At 36.6% G+C, this 16576-nt stretch overlaps 2 protein-coding genes and 1 pseudogene across 3 annotated transcripts; 1 reads left to right on the top strand and 2 right to left on the bottom strand.

Moving 5' to 3' along the window:
• Positions 1-4763: 4763 nt before the first annotated feature.
• Positions 4764-5402, bottom strand: LOC134233279 (uncharacterized; annotated as a pseudogene).
• A 100-nt stretch (positions 5403-5502) lies between these two features.
• Positions 5503-8236, bottom strand: LOC134233278 (uncharacterized protein K02A2.6-like). The gene is made up of 2 exons (XM_062715254.1): positions 7364-8236; positions 5503-6987 (listed from the first exon to the last, which is right to left on the bottom strand). Exons 1-2 carry the CDS (start codon positions 8234-8236, stop codon positions 5503-5505), a joined length of 2358 nt encoding a protein of 785 aa, XP_062571238.1.
• Positions 8237-14663: 6427 nt separating this feature from the next.
• Positions 14664-16341, top strand: LOC134233282 (short-chain collagen C4-like). Of its 2 annotated transcripts, none has more exons than XM_062715259.1 (3): positions 14664-14888; positions 15699-15770; positions 15869-16341. In XM_062715259.1, the coding sequence occupies exons 1-3, from the start codon at positions 14693-14695 to the stop codon at positions 16327-16329; spliced, it is 729 nt and encodes a 242-aa protein (XP_062571243.1). In that variant the 5' UTR covers positions 14664-14692; the 3' UTR covers positions 16330-16341. The 2 variants fall into 2 exon arrangements, with proteins under 2 accessions (XP_062571243.1, XP_062571242.1); XM_062715258.1 differs by having other exon boundaries at positions 15696-15770.
• The last annotated feature ends 235 nt before the right edge of the window (positions 16342-16576 follow it).

The following is a 16576-nucleotide window of genomic DNA, read 5'->3' as shown; positions in this document are numbered from 1 at the left end:
ATTTGTTGCACCCCCTAGCCTGCTTAAAATGCCAATAATCAGAATATGTCCCAGAATATTTGATACCATTTCATGATTATGTAAAAAAAATAATACAATTATTATTGAAGATCAGTGCATGTAAATGCACTTTAAACACTGCATATACTGTCCAATTTTATTCACAAAATTTGACGAACATGGAAAGAAACCCGAAAAAATGAGTTTTTAGCTCACCTGAGCCGAAGGGGAGATAATTATGAATTAATGAAAAATTAATGGCATCTTTTCAAATTCTTCTTCTTCTCCAGAACCATTTGGCCAGAAAGATGAGACTCACGTGGAGGCATCCTCGGGTAGTGTAGATTCAAGTTGTTCAAATCGTGACCCCTGGAGGTAGGGCGGGACCACAATGGCTGATCAAAGTCTACATTGCAATATGTAGGAAAAATCTTTAAAATCTTCTTCTCCATGCAGAACCAATGGGCCAGGAAAGATAAAACTCACGTGGAAGCATCCTCAGGTAGTGTAGATTCAATTTTGTTAAAATCATAACCCCGGAGGCAGGGCGGGTCCACAATGGCTGATCAAAGGTTTACATAGGAATATACAGAATTTTTTTAAATCGTATTCTCCAGAACCATTGGACCAGGAAAGATGAAACTCACGTGGAAAAATCCTCATCAGGTAGTGTAGATTCAATTTTGTTAAAATCATGACCCCCTGGGGTAGGGCGGGTCCATAATGGCTGATCAGAGGTTTACATAGGAATATATAAAATTTGTTTTTCTAAAAATCATCTTCTCCAGAACAATTGGACCGGGAAAGATGAAACTCATGTGGAAACATCCTCAAGATCAGGTAGTGTAGATTCAATTTTGTTAATATCATGACCCCTTTGGGGTAGGGCGGGGCCACAATGGTTTATCAAAGTTTAACATAGGAAGATATAGAATTTTTTTTAAAAAATCCTCTTCTCCAGAACCATTGGACCAGGAAAGATGAAACTCTTGTGAAAACATCCTCAGGTAGTAGATTAAATTTTGTTAAAATCATGACCCCAGGGGTAGGACGGGGCCACAATGTCTGATCAAAGTTTAACATAGATATCTGGTTCTGGAGAAGAAGATTTTTTTAAAAATCCTACATAGGACCAGGAAAGATGAAACTCATGTGGAAGCATCCTCAGGTAGTGTAGATTCAAGTTAGTTCAAATCATAGTTCTGTGTCTCCATTATTCAAACTGTGTCAGATTCTTTTACTGAAATATTTTGTTGCTAAAAATGTATATTTATTAAAATATTAAATTTATGAAACAAAGAAATTGGTCGAGACATGCGTTTCTCATAATAATTTCAGATGGTATCATATATCTTGCGACTCCCTATTATCGCCAGAACGTAGCTTTAACAATCGATGCATTGTGCGCCTAGATTAACTGCGAAAAAAAATTCGTTTGGATCAAAGTGCAAAGTTCGAATTTTCTCTTTGCCCTGGCATTGCTTTTAGGTTTCGTCAAAGGTCAACATGTCTAAAAAATTATTTTTACAATAGCTCCAAAACTACGTGTGTTATAAAGTCAAACTGTTTACAGTTTATAAATATGTCATTGATTAATAGATAGAAAGTATCACTTGATAACAAATATTTTAAAAAATATATTTTTTGAGAAAAATTGTATCAGAAAATGTGCATATTTAAAGAGAAATGCACCTGCTTAATTCTGTCCTTTTTGTGAAAACCATCATTGCAGAAATAATATATGTTTATCATTGAAGGGCAAGTTGGACGTGAATGGTCTCTGAAAGGTTGTTATTGAAAGCATGACATACATGTATAAAGACAAGACCCTGTAGAACCCGCCATTTGTATTGTACTTTCGCTTTCAAGTACTAACATTTCGACAAAATAAACAGGAAAAACAACTTTCTGAGGCTATCCAAGTCCAACTTGCCCTTCATTGATAAACATATTTTGTTTCTGCAGTGATGGTTTTCACTAAAAGCACGGAATTAATTAGCTGCATTTTCTGAAAATATAACAGTTTTAAAAAGATTTTTTCTCAATTTAAATATTTTTTCCAAACATTTTTTTATCAAGTGATACTTTCTATCTGTTAATCAATGGAAAATTTATAAACTGTAAAAGTTTTAACTTTATGCCCCACATAGTTTTGGAGTTATTTAAAGAATAAAATGCTTTCTTTGTTTGTTATTATTGGAATGAACGGAAGCAGCTGTTGCAGAAAAATACATAACCCGCGTAAGACATTTTATTGTTTATATTTAAGTCTGTTTAAATTATCATTTTAAGTTGGATTAAAAATATTATTTCTTGTGTTAATGATGCGAACGTCTTTGTACGTTTCAATGATGGAACGGCCACTGATCAAGAAATCTGTACAGGTGATATGCCTAATGTAGTTCATGCAGTGATGAACGCAATGGGTTTTCTTAAGAAATAAAGAAGAAAACATTCAGTGGATGTAAATATTGTAAAAATAAATTTTTGGACATGTTGACCTTAAGAGATCGCAGTGATAATTTTTTGCTGCGCTCGCTATATTAACAATATAAAACCTGAGTCTCTGTCAAGACTAGCTCTACCGATTTTTACTTAATATCAAAGGAAGTGAAAAGTAGCAGTTGGGACTTGAAACTTTACAACAACAATGAATAGAATAATGATCTTTGACCTAGTCTCTTTTTGTATCAAGATTGCAATAAGACTACAACTGTATGAATAGGATTATCTTTTAAGGATAAATAACACAAACAAACTTTTTTTTCAAAAATCAACATTATTTTTCATAGATTTACATTTAACTTGACATCCTGAATAATGTTTACCAAGTAGAAAGAGAGAATTATATAAGATTTTGTCATAAGGTTAAAAAATCGTGCAAGTTTTTGCATGGAATTATATATATATTATATTATTATTATTTATATATATCAATCCAAGTTAATTCTCAATCATCAAAGCAGTTTAAGTGATATTCATACAATTTTCAATGGTCTTTGCTAAAAACCTAATTGCAAGTACACGTATTTACACGTTCGCTTACAATGTATTGGGGCTCACCCTTCTGCAGGTTTGGCAACAACACCGTCAGAACCAACCTAATCTCCCTGCCCAACAAGTCCAATACAGGCCTAGATTCCCACAGCAGCGTCTTCGTCAGGAATTCATGTACAAGCAATTTATTTTTAAAATACATTATGGGACTTGCATGGGTAATATCTCTGTAAAAGTCAACAACCTGCTCAAACTCATGCATCATAACACATAAGAAATAATTATGCGCCCGAATCGATAGATCCGAGGCGTATATTGTTTTTGTCCTGTCTGTTTGTTTGTTTATCTGTTTGTCTGTCTGTCTGTTTTCAACTTTAACCTTCGCCATAACTTTTGAATCATGAGAGATAGAGACTTCATAATTGATATGCATACTCGACCAATGAAGCTCTTTCAAATGGCACCAAGGTCAATGACCTTGTGACCTTGACTGTGACCTGTATGCTAAAAATAACTTTTTCGAACTTTCGCCATAACTTTTGAACCATGAAAAATAGAGACTTATATATGGTATGCATACTTGACCAATGAAGCTCTTTCAAATGGCACCAAGGTCGGTGACCTTGACTGTGATCTTTATGCTAAAAATAGCTTTTCAGTCTTTTTGCCATGACTTTTGAACCATGAGAGATAGAGACTTCCTATTTGGTACGCATACTCCACTAATGAAGTTCTTTCAAATGACACCAAGGTCGATGACCTTGTGACCTTGACTGTGACTTATCTGCAAAAAATATTTTTTTTGAACTTTTTTACCGCCGGGCGCATAGTGTTTCACAAACACATCTTGTTTAATAGATATTTCAGAACCAGCATAACACATTTCACTGCCAAAAAAAAACAGCTTTTGGGCAACCAGCATGGAAAAATACGAATATAAGTATATGGTTCAATCGGGAAAAATGATCATTTTCTTCTTCTTTCATAAACTAAAGTTCCTAGCTTAATCCTACTTGAATGGAATTTAATCGTGTTTTTTCCCCATTGAACATAAATTAATTTGCATTGTAGAATCCAGATTAATTGTAATGTAATGTGTAATTGAGTTCGTACTTTGTTTAAAACGTTAAAATGACAAACAATTTTTCTCAATCACTAATTAGATTTATATTATTTAATAAGTATCCCTGCCTTGGGTATAAATCACGAAAGAATCAAAAATACAACAAGCTAATTACGGCGAAGGTCAACCAAACTTCTTATAAAATAGATACACAAGTACCAAGGACAGGTCGGCTCTATTCGGGCCCCTAACCCTGGCACCTGTGATCTTCCTGACAAATTGTCAGACCTTTGGCTTATGGCTTGCCAAACTACTATATCATACAATTGAACAGCTTCGGCTCTACTCGGGCCACTGATCAATTGTATGTGTTCAGAAGTTAAAACTAGAAATAATTATTACCTATCTTCTTCTTCGCTGTTACAGGAATGACACTGTCTCTCAGCGTCTCTTAATTTTATACTATAGGGAGAGTCTATTATAAAGGGGTGTCGGGTTATTCCATTATAAATAATTAGGGTCTCTAAAACGTTTGAAGAAATAAACCAAAACATCACATTACCCACGCCTCTGGGTACATTCGTCCCGAATGAAAAAAAATCTTTTTTATATGTTTTTATTTTCAATTAAACAATGAAACAAGCAACCAAAAGAACCATACTTTGGTTAACACTATCTGTGTTGGACATGGTTATTATACTCTCTAACATAAAACAAATTTCTCAACAATGGTTTCTTTAATATCCACTGGACCCTCTCTAAATTTCTTTACGGTTTTTACAGTAACGTCCGTGCGAAATTCAGTTTGTGTACCAATGTCAATCACAGTTTTCTTACTCTCAATCAGTTTAGCATCATCATTGGATGGACGTTTCCCCGTTAGCATCGGAGATGTTTTCTTGCGGAAAACCCGCCCCACCATGATATCAGAGTCTGGTCTCTTTACTGTTTATGTAGATGCACTTTGGCCACTGGCACAAGCTGTATTGGTCTCATTGGATTCCGTCAAAAGTAAGTCACCTGGGTCTTGTAACAACCATTCTTCTTTCTCTGAATCGCTTTTACTTGACAAATTAGTGTTGTATTCTTTTTCTGAGTTCTCTGGTTTGTCTTCACTTGCTGGGTCAAGCTTCTGCCCCAAAGGCATTGGACTTTCCAATAAACCTGCATGTGCTCTCTTCATTTACATTATTTTTGTGATGTAAAATCACAAAATTCACAAGAATGTTCTTTCATGGCACATTGTACAACATGCATGGAGAACTCTGTCTCCTTGAAAGAGTTCGGCACACATAGGGCACTTCCTTGTCCCACTCCGTTTGGTTAACTTTGTTTTCACCATGGTTTTGCGTGATCTGAAATAGACAACAGTATATTATACTCTAAAATATTACTAGTACTCAGTTTCATAATCTTTTAACCAAATTAGAGGTCTTCTGCTTCTAAACTGTCGTGTAGGTAACTCTATTACCAACAGAACCTATCCCATCAGTACTACCCTGATGCTCAATAATTGTATCTTTTGCAATTGCTTTCTCGTCATTTATGTCATCAGTCAGATATTCGTTTTTGTCAAGAATTCTGTCGTCTCTCTGTTCTACAACATCTGGAGTTTCTCCAAATAATGTTTGATGTCGTTTCAATCTCATTCTATCGACGTGTATGACCTGATTTGACCCCCGTGCTCCGCAATTCACCATATAAGTTACATCAGACATTACTTTAATGACTTTGTATGGTCCATGCCAATAACTCGTGAATTTTGGGGACTGTCCTGTCTTAGTTCTGGGAAAGTAAACATAGACCTCATCATTTTCCTTGAATTTTGCCCAATTCAATTTTCTGTCATGGTAATGTTTCTGACGAACCATGGCTTGTTGTGTATTTGTGCGTACAATTTTATGTGCATTTTCAAGTCTTTCTTGCAGTTCCCAAACCCATTTATTTTGAGGTATTGGTTTAATAGCAGAGGGTACATCATACATGATGTCTAAAGGAGTGCAAACCTCCCTTCCAAGCATTAATGAATTCGGCGAAAAACCAGTGGTTTCATGGATTGTGGACCTGTATGCCATCATGACATAAGGTAAATGCTCATCCCAATCCGTGTGATTGTCATTAACAAAATTGCTGAGCATAGTTGTGAGAGTCCGATTGAAACGTTCCACCATACCATCCGATTGGGGATGATATGGCGTTGTGTGTGTCTTTCGAATTCCAAGCAAAGTACACATTTCGGAGAACAGTTTGCTTTCAAACTGCCTACCTTGGTCTGAGTGGATGACTGCTGGTGTACCAAATCGACATATCACCTCTTCTACTATGATCTTTGCAATCGTACTTGCTTCCATATTTGGCATTGCAAAACTTTCTGTCCATTTAGTATAATAGTCTGCAACCACCAGGATGTACTTGTTTTCATTCTTTGTGACTGGTAGCTCGCCTAAAATGTCTGTTGCTATTCTCTCAAAAGGATAACCAGAATGTACTACCTTCATGGGTGCACACTTGGTTACATTGTCACTCTTCCTTTTAGAACAAAGCTCAAAACAAGCTATATACTGTCGCACATCCCGCTGTAACCCAGGCCAGCAATATCTATTGCGAATTTTAGACAATGTCTTCTTAATACCAAGATTACCTGAAGTTTTCTCGTCATGGTATTGTCTAAGAACATTACGGCGCTCAGAGTATGGGACTACATACTGATAAAGTGTCTGCTTTGACGACAATTCTTCCCACTTTCGACAGATTAGATTATCTTTAATGCACAGTCTATCAAACTGGGAAACCAATGACTTAAGAAAATAGTTTTCTGGTGCCACTTTCTTAGAACCAGGAGAGGAACCTTCCTCAATCCATTCCCGTAACTTTTGCAGATCATTGTCATTTTTCTGAGCTAACTGTAGTGACTGACATTGCTCAATCTGGTTACAAATATTTACATCTGAGTCCTCTTTTTCAAGTGTACTGTGATAACCACATTGCTTACATGGAAGCCTGCTCAATGCATAAGCATTTGTATGTAAACGCCTTGGACGATGTTCAATTCTGAAATTGAAAGTTGATAGTATATCTATCCAACGTGCAAACTGTCCCTCAGGGTTTTTAAATTGCATTAACCACCTGAGAGAACTGTGATCTGTCCTTACAAGGAATTTCTCTGCCATACAAGTAATGTTTGAAGTACTTGACAAAATGTGTCACTGCTAAGAGTTCCTTTCTGGTAACACAATAACGACGTTCAGATTTTGACAAGCACCTACTTGCATATGCACAAACTCTTTCCTTGCCATCAATTACCTGCAAAAGTACAGCACCAATGGCTTTATCACTCGCATCAGTGTCTAAGATAAATTCCTTTTCAAAATCTGGATGTGTAAGAATTGGTTCTGAAGTCAGAATTTGTTCTAGCTTGTCAAATGAAATCTGACATTCCTCTGTCCATTTAAAGGGTTTCTCTTTGGACGTCAAGTCATGCAAAGGTTTTGCAATAGAGGCAAAATCCTTGACAAACTTCCTATAATAACTACACAGACCAATAAATGATCTTACTTCTGTAATATTGGAAGGCGTATTCCAATCTTGAATTGCTTTGGTCTTATCTGGACTTGTAGCTATCCCATTTGAAGATACAACATGACCCAAAAACTCAACTTGTCTGGCAAAAAGAGTACACTTTTTCGGTTTTAGTTTCAGTCCTCCTTCTTCAAGACGGTCAAACACTCTTGAGAGATTTTCTATCATAGCTTCAAAATTCTTTCCAAAGACTATAATGTCGTCAAGATAAATAAGACAGATTTCAAATTGCAAACCGCGCAGCACTGTTTCCATAAGACGTTCAAATGTTGCTGGCGCGTTGCACAGGCCAAATGGCATTACTGAAAACTCATACAAGCCTCGTCTTGTTGTGAAAGCTGTTTTCTGCTTGTCTTGAGAGTCAACGGCCACTTGCCAATACCCTGAACATAAATCTAACGTAGAAAACCAGGTAGCACCACTAAGCTGATCCAGAGATTCATCTATCCTTGGCAAAGGATATGCATCATGCTTCGTAATTTTATTCAGCTTTCTGTAATCTATACAAAATCTGGTGGTACCGCCTTTCTTCCTTACTAACACTATACTGGACGCCCATGGACTATTTGAAGGCTCAATGATATTTCGTTGTAGCATATCATTAACATGCATGTCCACCTCCTTTAGCATACACTGTATGCACAGGTATTCTCCTTGGAGGCTGCTTAATAGGTGGGTTGCCACCTGTACTAATCTTGTGTTTAATAATGTTGGTTCTCCCTAAATCTCGGTCAGACTTTGCAAAAGATGACTGGTAACGTATTAGTAACTGAAGTACAACTCGCTTGTTCTCCGGTGACATACCTGTACTTGACCTTACATATAAATCTTGCAAATGATCTGGCAGTTCTAAATTTTCTTTGCAATCTGCTGTCCTTTTGCTCGTGGTCGCTGTCAAAACATTTTGAACCGAGTGTAGTTCAGCAATGAATGTGCCTTTCCTTAAATGTGTTACCTCATTCTGTACGTTCATAAGACGCACTGGCACTTTGCTCTCTTTGTTGCAGGTTACAAGTGTTCTTGCTACCAATGCTCTATCAGAATCATTAAAATGCTTACAAGGTTCTACTAAGCCTACTTCAGAGAATGTGCAATCACTTTGGTTATCCAAGCCATGGACATCGCAATAAGTCAAAACTTCACTCTTTGGAGGTATCCCCAGATCTTCACACAGTGTTACTCGGAAGCAACCAATTTTTCCCTTGTATTGACAAGCAACTGCCTTGCCTACTTGACCAAAATTCAGCGAACAGCTCTCCAGGTCTAGTGAACATTTATGAGCCCTTAGGAAGTCTAAACATAATATTCCGTCAACACTTAAATCAGCAACTACCATAGCATGTTCAAAGACCATACCCTGTATGGAAAACTTCATCTCTTGTGATCCATACACTTTTAATGTCGTGCCATCTGCTATTAGAATATCTGTACTTAATTGTTTCAGTGGCTTGTTCGACAAAACTTTGGCTATCATGTCCTTAAACACAATGGAAACTGTTGCTCCTGTATCTACTAAGAATTTCAACGATATATCATGAATTCTTACTTCCGTGAAAATACCGGATTCACCATGTTTATTTATGGCCTCTGAAGCCCCACAGCTAAGTTGTTTAAGATTTCCTCGAGTTTTGTCACTAGTATCTGTACTTGAAAATTTACTCGGTCGACTAGTTTGTTTCTGGGTTTGTTTCTGCCCAGATTGAGAAGCCAAGTATTCTCTACACTGCTTTTTCATATGACCTTGCCTGCCACAATAATAACATTTGAATGTTCTGTTTTGCAGTTCATTTGGATCAGTCTTGTTAAACTTTGGTCGGAACGACCCTACATTAGGTTGCCTTTCTTTCAAAGATTGAACTTCCTTTTGCAATGAGGATAGTGCAACTGTGATATCCTTCAGTACTTCATCAGTTTTATTTCCTTTGCAGTATTGATGTCCTATTTTATCGCCCTGACGTATCCTTCCCTTTCTTGCATCTTTCTGTCAGCACTCTGAAAAGCCTGTAACTCGACTGCATGGCGTACCGCATCGTTCAAATCTACTGGCCGCGCTTGCTTTATCCTAAGCCTCATGTCAGGATCTCGCAATGCATCTATAAACTGCTCTTTTGCAAGTATTTCTTTTAGATCTGCAGTTGCGGTCGGGTATGCCAAATTGGTCAACCTTCGAATGTCTTGTCCTATCTCTGGCAGAGACTCCACTGCTTTCTGTTTTCTCTCACGAAGTTGAGCCCTATAAAGTTCAGTTTGGTTTGTAGGCGCAAACCGCTGCTGAAGTGCTTTACACAACACATCATAGTTACGTTGATCATTCGATGGCAAATTACCTAAGACACCCTGTGCATTTCCTCTCAGGGACACAGCTAAATACATGCCTTTTTCATTTAATGACCAACCATTTAACTCTGCACAAACCTCAAAGTGAGACCGAAAATCACTCCAAGAAGTAGTACCGTCATATGTTGAAGGTTTCACAAAATTTCGCTTTTGCCTGACAATTAGAGACCTGCCAGCATTATTTGATTCATCACCAGGCACGTCACTTGCAATCGCATTGTCAACGTTGTGTGCCACAGGTCTACTAATAGGTCTGTCCTGTGTTATTCGACGTCTGTCAGGCTGGTGTGTCATACTATTATAATGTTCTCCTTGGTGTGCCATACCTCTCTGACCTGCCAAATGACCAGCCAAATTTGAATGGTCTGCCAAACGGCTAGCCCGCTCCCTCTGGATTGCCGTCTGATATTCATTTAGTAAGGTCATCACATTTTGGCGAGGCGTATGGTCTGCCAAATGTCTATGACTTGTATGACGTTCAACTAAAGGTGTTGAGTGCCTGTCCCTTGTCAATTCAAATTCTATTCTATTTATTTCCTCTTCGAGGAATGATATTTCATTTGCAATCAAATCATTCGCGCAAGACCCCATGTCAAATAATTTACCCTTGGCATGCCATAAAGTCAAATGTAGTATGTCAAACAATAAAATTGGTCAGCAAAAAACAAAACAAAGAAGCGAACACCGCTGCCACCAAATAATGTAATGTGTAATTGAGTTCGTAACGCTTACTTTGTTTAAAACGATAAAATGACAACCAATTTTTCTCAATCACTAATAAGATTTATATTATTTAATAAGTATCCCTGCCTTGGGTATAAATCACGAAAGAATCAAAAATACAACAAGCTAATTACAGCGAAGGTAAACCAAACTTCTTATAAAATAGATGCACAAGGTACCAAGGGCAGGTCGGCTCTATTCGGGCCCCTAACCCTGGCACCTTTGATCTTCCTGACAAATTGTCAGACCTTTGGCTTATGGCTTGCCAAACTACTATATCATACAATTGAACAGCTTCGGCTCTACTCGGGCCACTGATCAATTGTATTAGTCCAGAAGTTAAAACTAGAAATAATTATTACCTATCTTCTTCTTCGCTGTTACAGGAATGACACTGTCTCTCAGCGTCTCTTAATTTTATACTATAGGGAGAGTCTATTATAAAGGGGTGTCGGGTTATTCCATTATAAATAATTAGGGTCTCTAAAACGTTTGAAGAAATAGACCAAAAAGTTAGAACTTAAAAACGATGCAAAATTTTAGAAATAAAGGTCTAGACCAAAATCTGCTAAAAAAAACAACTCAGGATTAAACCTTCTTAGGTCTTACTTTGCAGGTTAAGTTTTGAAATTAATGTACACGGTGGTTTAATAGCATAGATTCCTTTTTAGTTAGGAAGTTATTGACAGGTTACAAAAAATCAAAGGTAGTTACACACACCAGAAGACCTATAACAACTCAACTGTTACAAAGTATACTGCTTATATTGCTTATATTGCCAAATATAACATTTTCATCCTACAAATCTGAACTATTTAGCCTTTGTATTAGCATTTTTTGTATTTGTTAAGAGTTGACAAAGTTGTTACATTGGTAGAAAACTATTCAAGGTCACTGGAAGAAATATCGAAATTCGTGCCCGGTCCATATCTTTCTTGTGGATAAACTTGGTAAGTTCCTATTTCACACAAAGATGGCTAATAGCCTGAGAGTGTCTCATGTCCTTGGCCCAAGGTCATCAAGGTCACTGAAAGAAAAATTTCATAATTTATGTTTGGTACATATCTTTCATATGGAAAAAACTTGATTACACAAAGATGGCTTACATGTATGAACTGAGGTGTTTTTTTTATCTTGAGCCAAGATCATTTAAGTTCGAAGTCACTGAAAGAAAAATTTCATAATCCATGTCCGGTCCGTATCTTTCTTATGGATAAACGTGGTAAGTTCCTGTTTTACACAAAGATTGCCTACTAGTATATCTTTAGGTGTGTCATGACCTTGACCCAAGGTCATTTGTGCATGTTTATGGTCACTGAAAAAAAGTTAATAATTTGTGCTTGGTTCATTTCTTATGAATAATCTTGGAGGGTTCTTCTTTTACACAAAGATAGCTTATGACCCGAGAGAGTGTCATGCCTTTGACCCAAGGTCATTTGTGCAAGTTCAAGGACACTGACAAAAAAAAATATCATAATTCATGTCCAGTCCATATCTGTCTTATGGATAAACGTGGTGAGTTCCAATTTTACACAAAGATTGTTTATGACCTGAGGTTGTGTCATAACTTTGAACCAAGGTAATAAATGCAAGTTCAAGATCACTGACAGAAAAAGTTCATAATTTGTGCCTGGTCTGTATCTTTAGTCTTTATTTAGGTCACCTGAGTAAACTCAGGTGACCTATTGCTATCCGTTTTCGTCCGGCGTCGTGCGCCGTGCAGTAACATTTGAACATTTTCAGCTTCTTCTCTGCAACCACTCAACCAATTCAACCAAATTTGGCACAAAGCATCTATGGGTGAAGGGGAACTAAAATTATGAATTTCATGGTCCCTGCCCCCCTGGGGCCTGAGGGGTGGGGCAAAAACCTGTTAAATTAATGAAATCTTTAAAAATCTTCTTCTTTACTCCTGGACATCAAGCAGTCAAACTGTTTGCATGACTGTAATCAGCATTGAGTCCTCTACCAAAATTGTGAAATTCATGGCCCCAGGGTCAGGGGTTCTAGTGCTAGGGCGGGGCTAAATGGATTATATAGTGAAAATGCATAAATTCTTTGAGAATCTTCTTCTCTGCTCCTGGGCATTAAATAATCTAACCAAGTACATAGTTATGTTGAATAAGGTGGTCTCTACCAAAATTGTGAAATTCATGGCCCCTGGGTCGGGGTTCTAGTGCTAGGGCAGGGCTTTATTGATTATATAGTGAAAATACATTAATTCTTTAAAAATCTTCTTCTCTACTCCTGGGCATTAAATAAACTAACCAAGTCCATAGTTATGTTGAATAAGACTGCTTCTTCCCAATTTGTAAATTTCAGGACCCCTGGGTCAGGTGTTCTTGTTTTAGGGTGGGGCTTTAATGATTATATAGTGAAATGCATGAATTCTTTGAACATCTTATCCTTTGCTCCTGGATAATATGCCAATGATCTAATTACATATTTAAGGCCAGGATTTATTTTATTTTCAGGTTTACAAACCCACCGCTCAAGGGTTTGAATTTTCAGAAAAAAAATAACAAAACATTTTTTTTCCTTTCTGATGTCAAATTTGAGTCGGGATCGAGATTTCAAATTTACGAACTCGTACTTTCGGTTTTAAGATGAACTTGGCGGGTAATAAAGCTAGATCTGCAAAGACAGCTTGGTTTATTGTAAAATTCATCGATAAGAGTGCCATTCAAAACGTTTCACCCATTCAAAGGACAAATAAAATGCTGACGACTTTGTTGCACAATGACCTGCTGGTGAGATAATTATGTAATCGTTTCAAAAGTATCTGTCGGTGAATTATTTTCCTCCCCACAGGTTTAAAACTGCCCGTGGTAGCTATTGCCAGCGACATTGTTTAGGTCGCTTATAGCTTACAGTCTAAGCATTATTCTTAAGCATAAGATGTAATGAATAAAACTATGGGAGAAGTTAAGTCCATTTGAGGAAGAAATAAACAAAAGCCTGAAGAAATAAAAAAAAATTCAACCATTAAAAAGAAAGTATATACAAATATATACAGGCATGTAGTATCGTTTGTGGCAGCCAGAAAAATTATTTTACACTTAATTGAAAAATCCTCACCCTACTCCGCAGTGTTCCCTGTCTGTTTTTATGATAGGAATTATAATTTTAGGCATCAAGTATATTTTAGAACAATGTCTACACTTTCACCTAACAAATATTTAAAAAATGAAGATATATTGAAAGAGTTTTAAAGAATTGATTTGTTAAAATATATTTTGATCAATGATGAAATAAGCAATTAAATGTTCTACTTTCCTATTTGTAAGCATTATGTTTCCAGTGGTAAGGAGCTTGTTAGGATAGCATAAAAAAGAATGCACAAATGTTGATAACTGATTTATCCAAAAAAAAAATTTTTTTTAATTTCCTTCTCCTTCGGGATTTTTTCATGAATGATGTTCGTAACTAAACCTAGAAATAAAAAAAATACTGACCTTATGTTGAAGAAAGGGTCCTCTTTCAAAATAGATAATTTCAGGGCTGCTGGGTCAGGAGTATCGGGGAGGGGGGTACTTTGGCTAAAAATAAATTAATGCTTTGAAATCTGCTCTTTGATAAGCAATGGTGCCTCTTTCAAAATTTGTGAATTTCATGGCTTTAGGATTAAATCACGAACCAAATACAATCGCTGGAAAGTTGTTATATGATGCTCAGGTGATCTATAAGGCCCGTGGGCCTCTTGTTTATTATTAGGCCGCACCTTCGTTTCATTCATATAAAAGTATACTGTAATGAGCAATTACAATTGCACCAAAAATATTTCTCTAGATCCATAAATTATTCATAATTTGCCATCTCTGAAAAAGCCAGCGCTTTTGGACAGTTCTAGTCAGACTTATCTCCGTATTCAATTACAGCATAAACCTATTGCATTTCAATCGATCCATGCTTAAGATAGCCATCAAGTTGACATATAGCATTGATAAGCATTGCATTCTGGTTTTCTGATTGAGGGCAGGTGAATTTGGTATAATGTTTAAATATTTATCGTTTTTCCTTTTATTGCTACCAGCTGTTAGATGTGGCAAACTTGAAAAACGTTTACTTTTAAATGACCCTGGTTTGATAGAAAAACGGTTGAATGGACTCGAACTGAAGGTTCAACACCTGGAGGCTGAAAATGAAAATCTGAAATCTCGTCTTGCTCAGCAAGAATCAATGAAATTAGGTATAGTAATCTTGGAACTGAAATTTTTGTAACATTGTTATATCTTGAATAGTAAGTGCAAATATAGACAATAGAGAGGTTTTGAACGATATCATGTATATTGTACATGTAAGTACTTGAACATATCTTACAAGTACACGTTAACCTATATTTTACGTTGTATTTTCTGAAATGTGTATACATGATATAAGAACACAAATCACTAGATAGTATTACGTACTAAGTTATCAAAGTCATCGGTTTGCATAATAGAAGATTAACGAATCACCACTAGCTGCAATTGAGTATAGACAATGATTCCGTAGTTCAAAAACTTATAAACGAACCGTAACGAATCTGATGCTGTTCAAATGAAAGGTGACCCTTTGCGAAATTGTTGCCCCCCCCCCTTTCCTCAGAATCAAATGGTCGTCCCCTTTTGCCATAAGATGTTTTACTTAAAGCAATTATTATGCAATAGCTCAAAGTCTTTTGAAGATATCGCACAGAAACGAAAGTGTTAAAGCACAAAATATATGAATTGTTAACCTAGACCTTTTGACTACAAAATAAATAGGAGTCTTCCTAAGGCTATAAGGAACTCTTGTTTTAAAAGCTGTAGAGATATATTACAATAACAGACAAAAAGACAGACGGACGGACAAACAGACGAAAATTAATATCGCAATACCAGTGAAAGCTGGGGACAAAATAATTTCAATAGCTTCTGTTGTAATCATGCTTTACCATTGTTTGAAAAAGAAGATACAGAATAGAGAATGAGACTGCAAAGAAAATAACTTTTATTGTCTTATATCATCATCTTAGTAGGTCATGGTGCCACGTACGTTCGTTGGGGTAAAAAGGACTGTCCTGCAAATATTTCGACTATAGTCTATACTGGTATGTCATTTATAATTAGAACATCAGCTAAAATTACTTGCATCAACTTATCAATGAGATTTGCCGATATATGTTAAAACATGTAAATCCTTACCCAGGGTTTGCTGCTGGGGGATGGTATAATGCTGTAGGAAGCGCATCCAACTACGTTTGTTTACCCTCTGATCCAATCGACAGCGGGTTAACACCACCTGATTATGGCCGGATATATGGTGTAGAGTATGAGTCAAACTTCTGGAAAGCTGGATCTTCAAGTGAAGATGCCCCGTGTGCAGTGTGCATTAGTTTTCATGGTACCAACATGCTGATGATCCCAGGACGAAATGAATGCTACCCCGGTTGGACTAAGCAGTATGACGGTTTTCTTGCTTCAAGTTATCATGGACACCCCGCTCAAACTGAGTTCATTTGTGTTAGCAGAGATCCAGATTTCCTCAATGCTGGTATTGGAGATAAAGATGGGGCGTTATTTTATCCCGTTAATTATCAGTGTGGTTCTCTTCAGTGTCCACCATATATTCCTAACCATGCTGCTAACTGTGTTGTTTGTGTCAAATAAATCACTAAATTTATTAAAATCATTAGGGAAAACCTCATTGTTATTTTCTGTGTTTTTGAACACTTATATAAGACAAAAGATATAAATAACAATGATCGATCTCATTAAAAGTATAAACATAATTATCTCAGAGCAGGGAATTCTAGGAATAGTACATGTATCAGGTGCCAAGACGAATAAGCTTCCCCGTTGGATGATTCAAAAATGCATTAGATGTATTTATCTGCTTGTTCGAATAATCTGGGGC

The sequence above is a fragment of the Saccostrea cucullata genome, unplaced genomic scaffold, assembly GCF_032062105.1.
Source record: "Saccostrea cucullata isolate Sc308-1 unplaced genomic scaffold, CSIRO_AGI_Scuc_v1 ctg4065, whole genome shotgun sequence".
NCBI lineage: Eukaryota > Metazoa > Mollusca > Bivalvia > Ostreida > Ostreidae > Saccostrea > Saccostrea cuccullata.
The sequence above is the reverse complement of the archived record's forward strand: the minus strand, read 5'-3'. Positions and strand labels throughout refer to the sequence as shown.

Bases quoted from the DNA above. Each gene is read 5' to 3' on its own strand.
- LOC134233278 (XM_062715254.1), bottom strand. From the start codon at position 8,236: ATGCTACAACGAAATATCATTGAGCCTTCAAATAGTCCATGGGCGTCC. The intron at 6,988-7,363 runs GTAATTGATGGC...ATTTGTAACCAG, and splicing joins TTGGTGCTGTACTTTTGCAG to ATTGAGCAATGTCAGTCACT.
- LOC134233282 (XM_062715258.1), top strand. From the start codon at position 14,693: ATGTTTAAATATTTATCGTTTTTCCTTTTATTGCTACCAGCTGTTAGA. The intron at 14,889-15,695 runs GTATAGTAATCT...TCATCATCTTAG, and splicing joins GCAAGAATCAATGAAATTAG to TAGGTCATGGTGCCACGTAC. The intron at 15,771-15,868 runs GTATGTCATTTA...ATCCTTACCCAG, and splicing joins TTCGACTATAGTCTATACTG to GGTTTGCTGCTGGGGGATGG.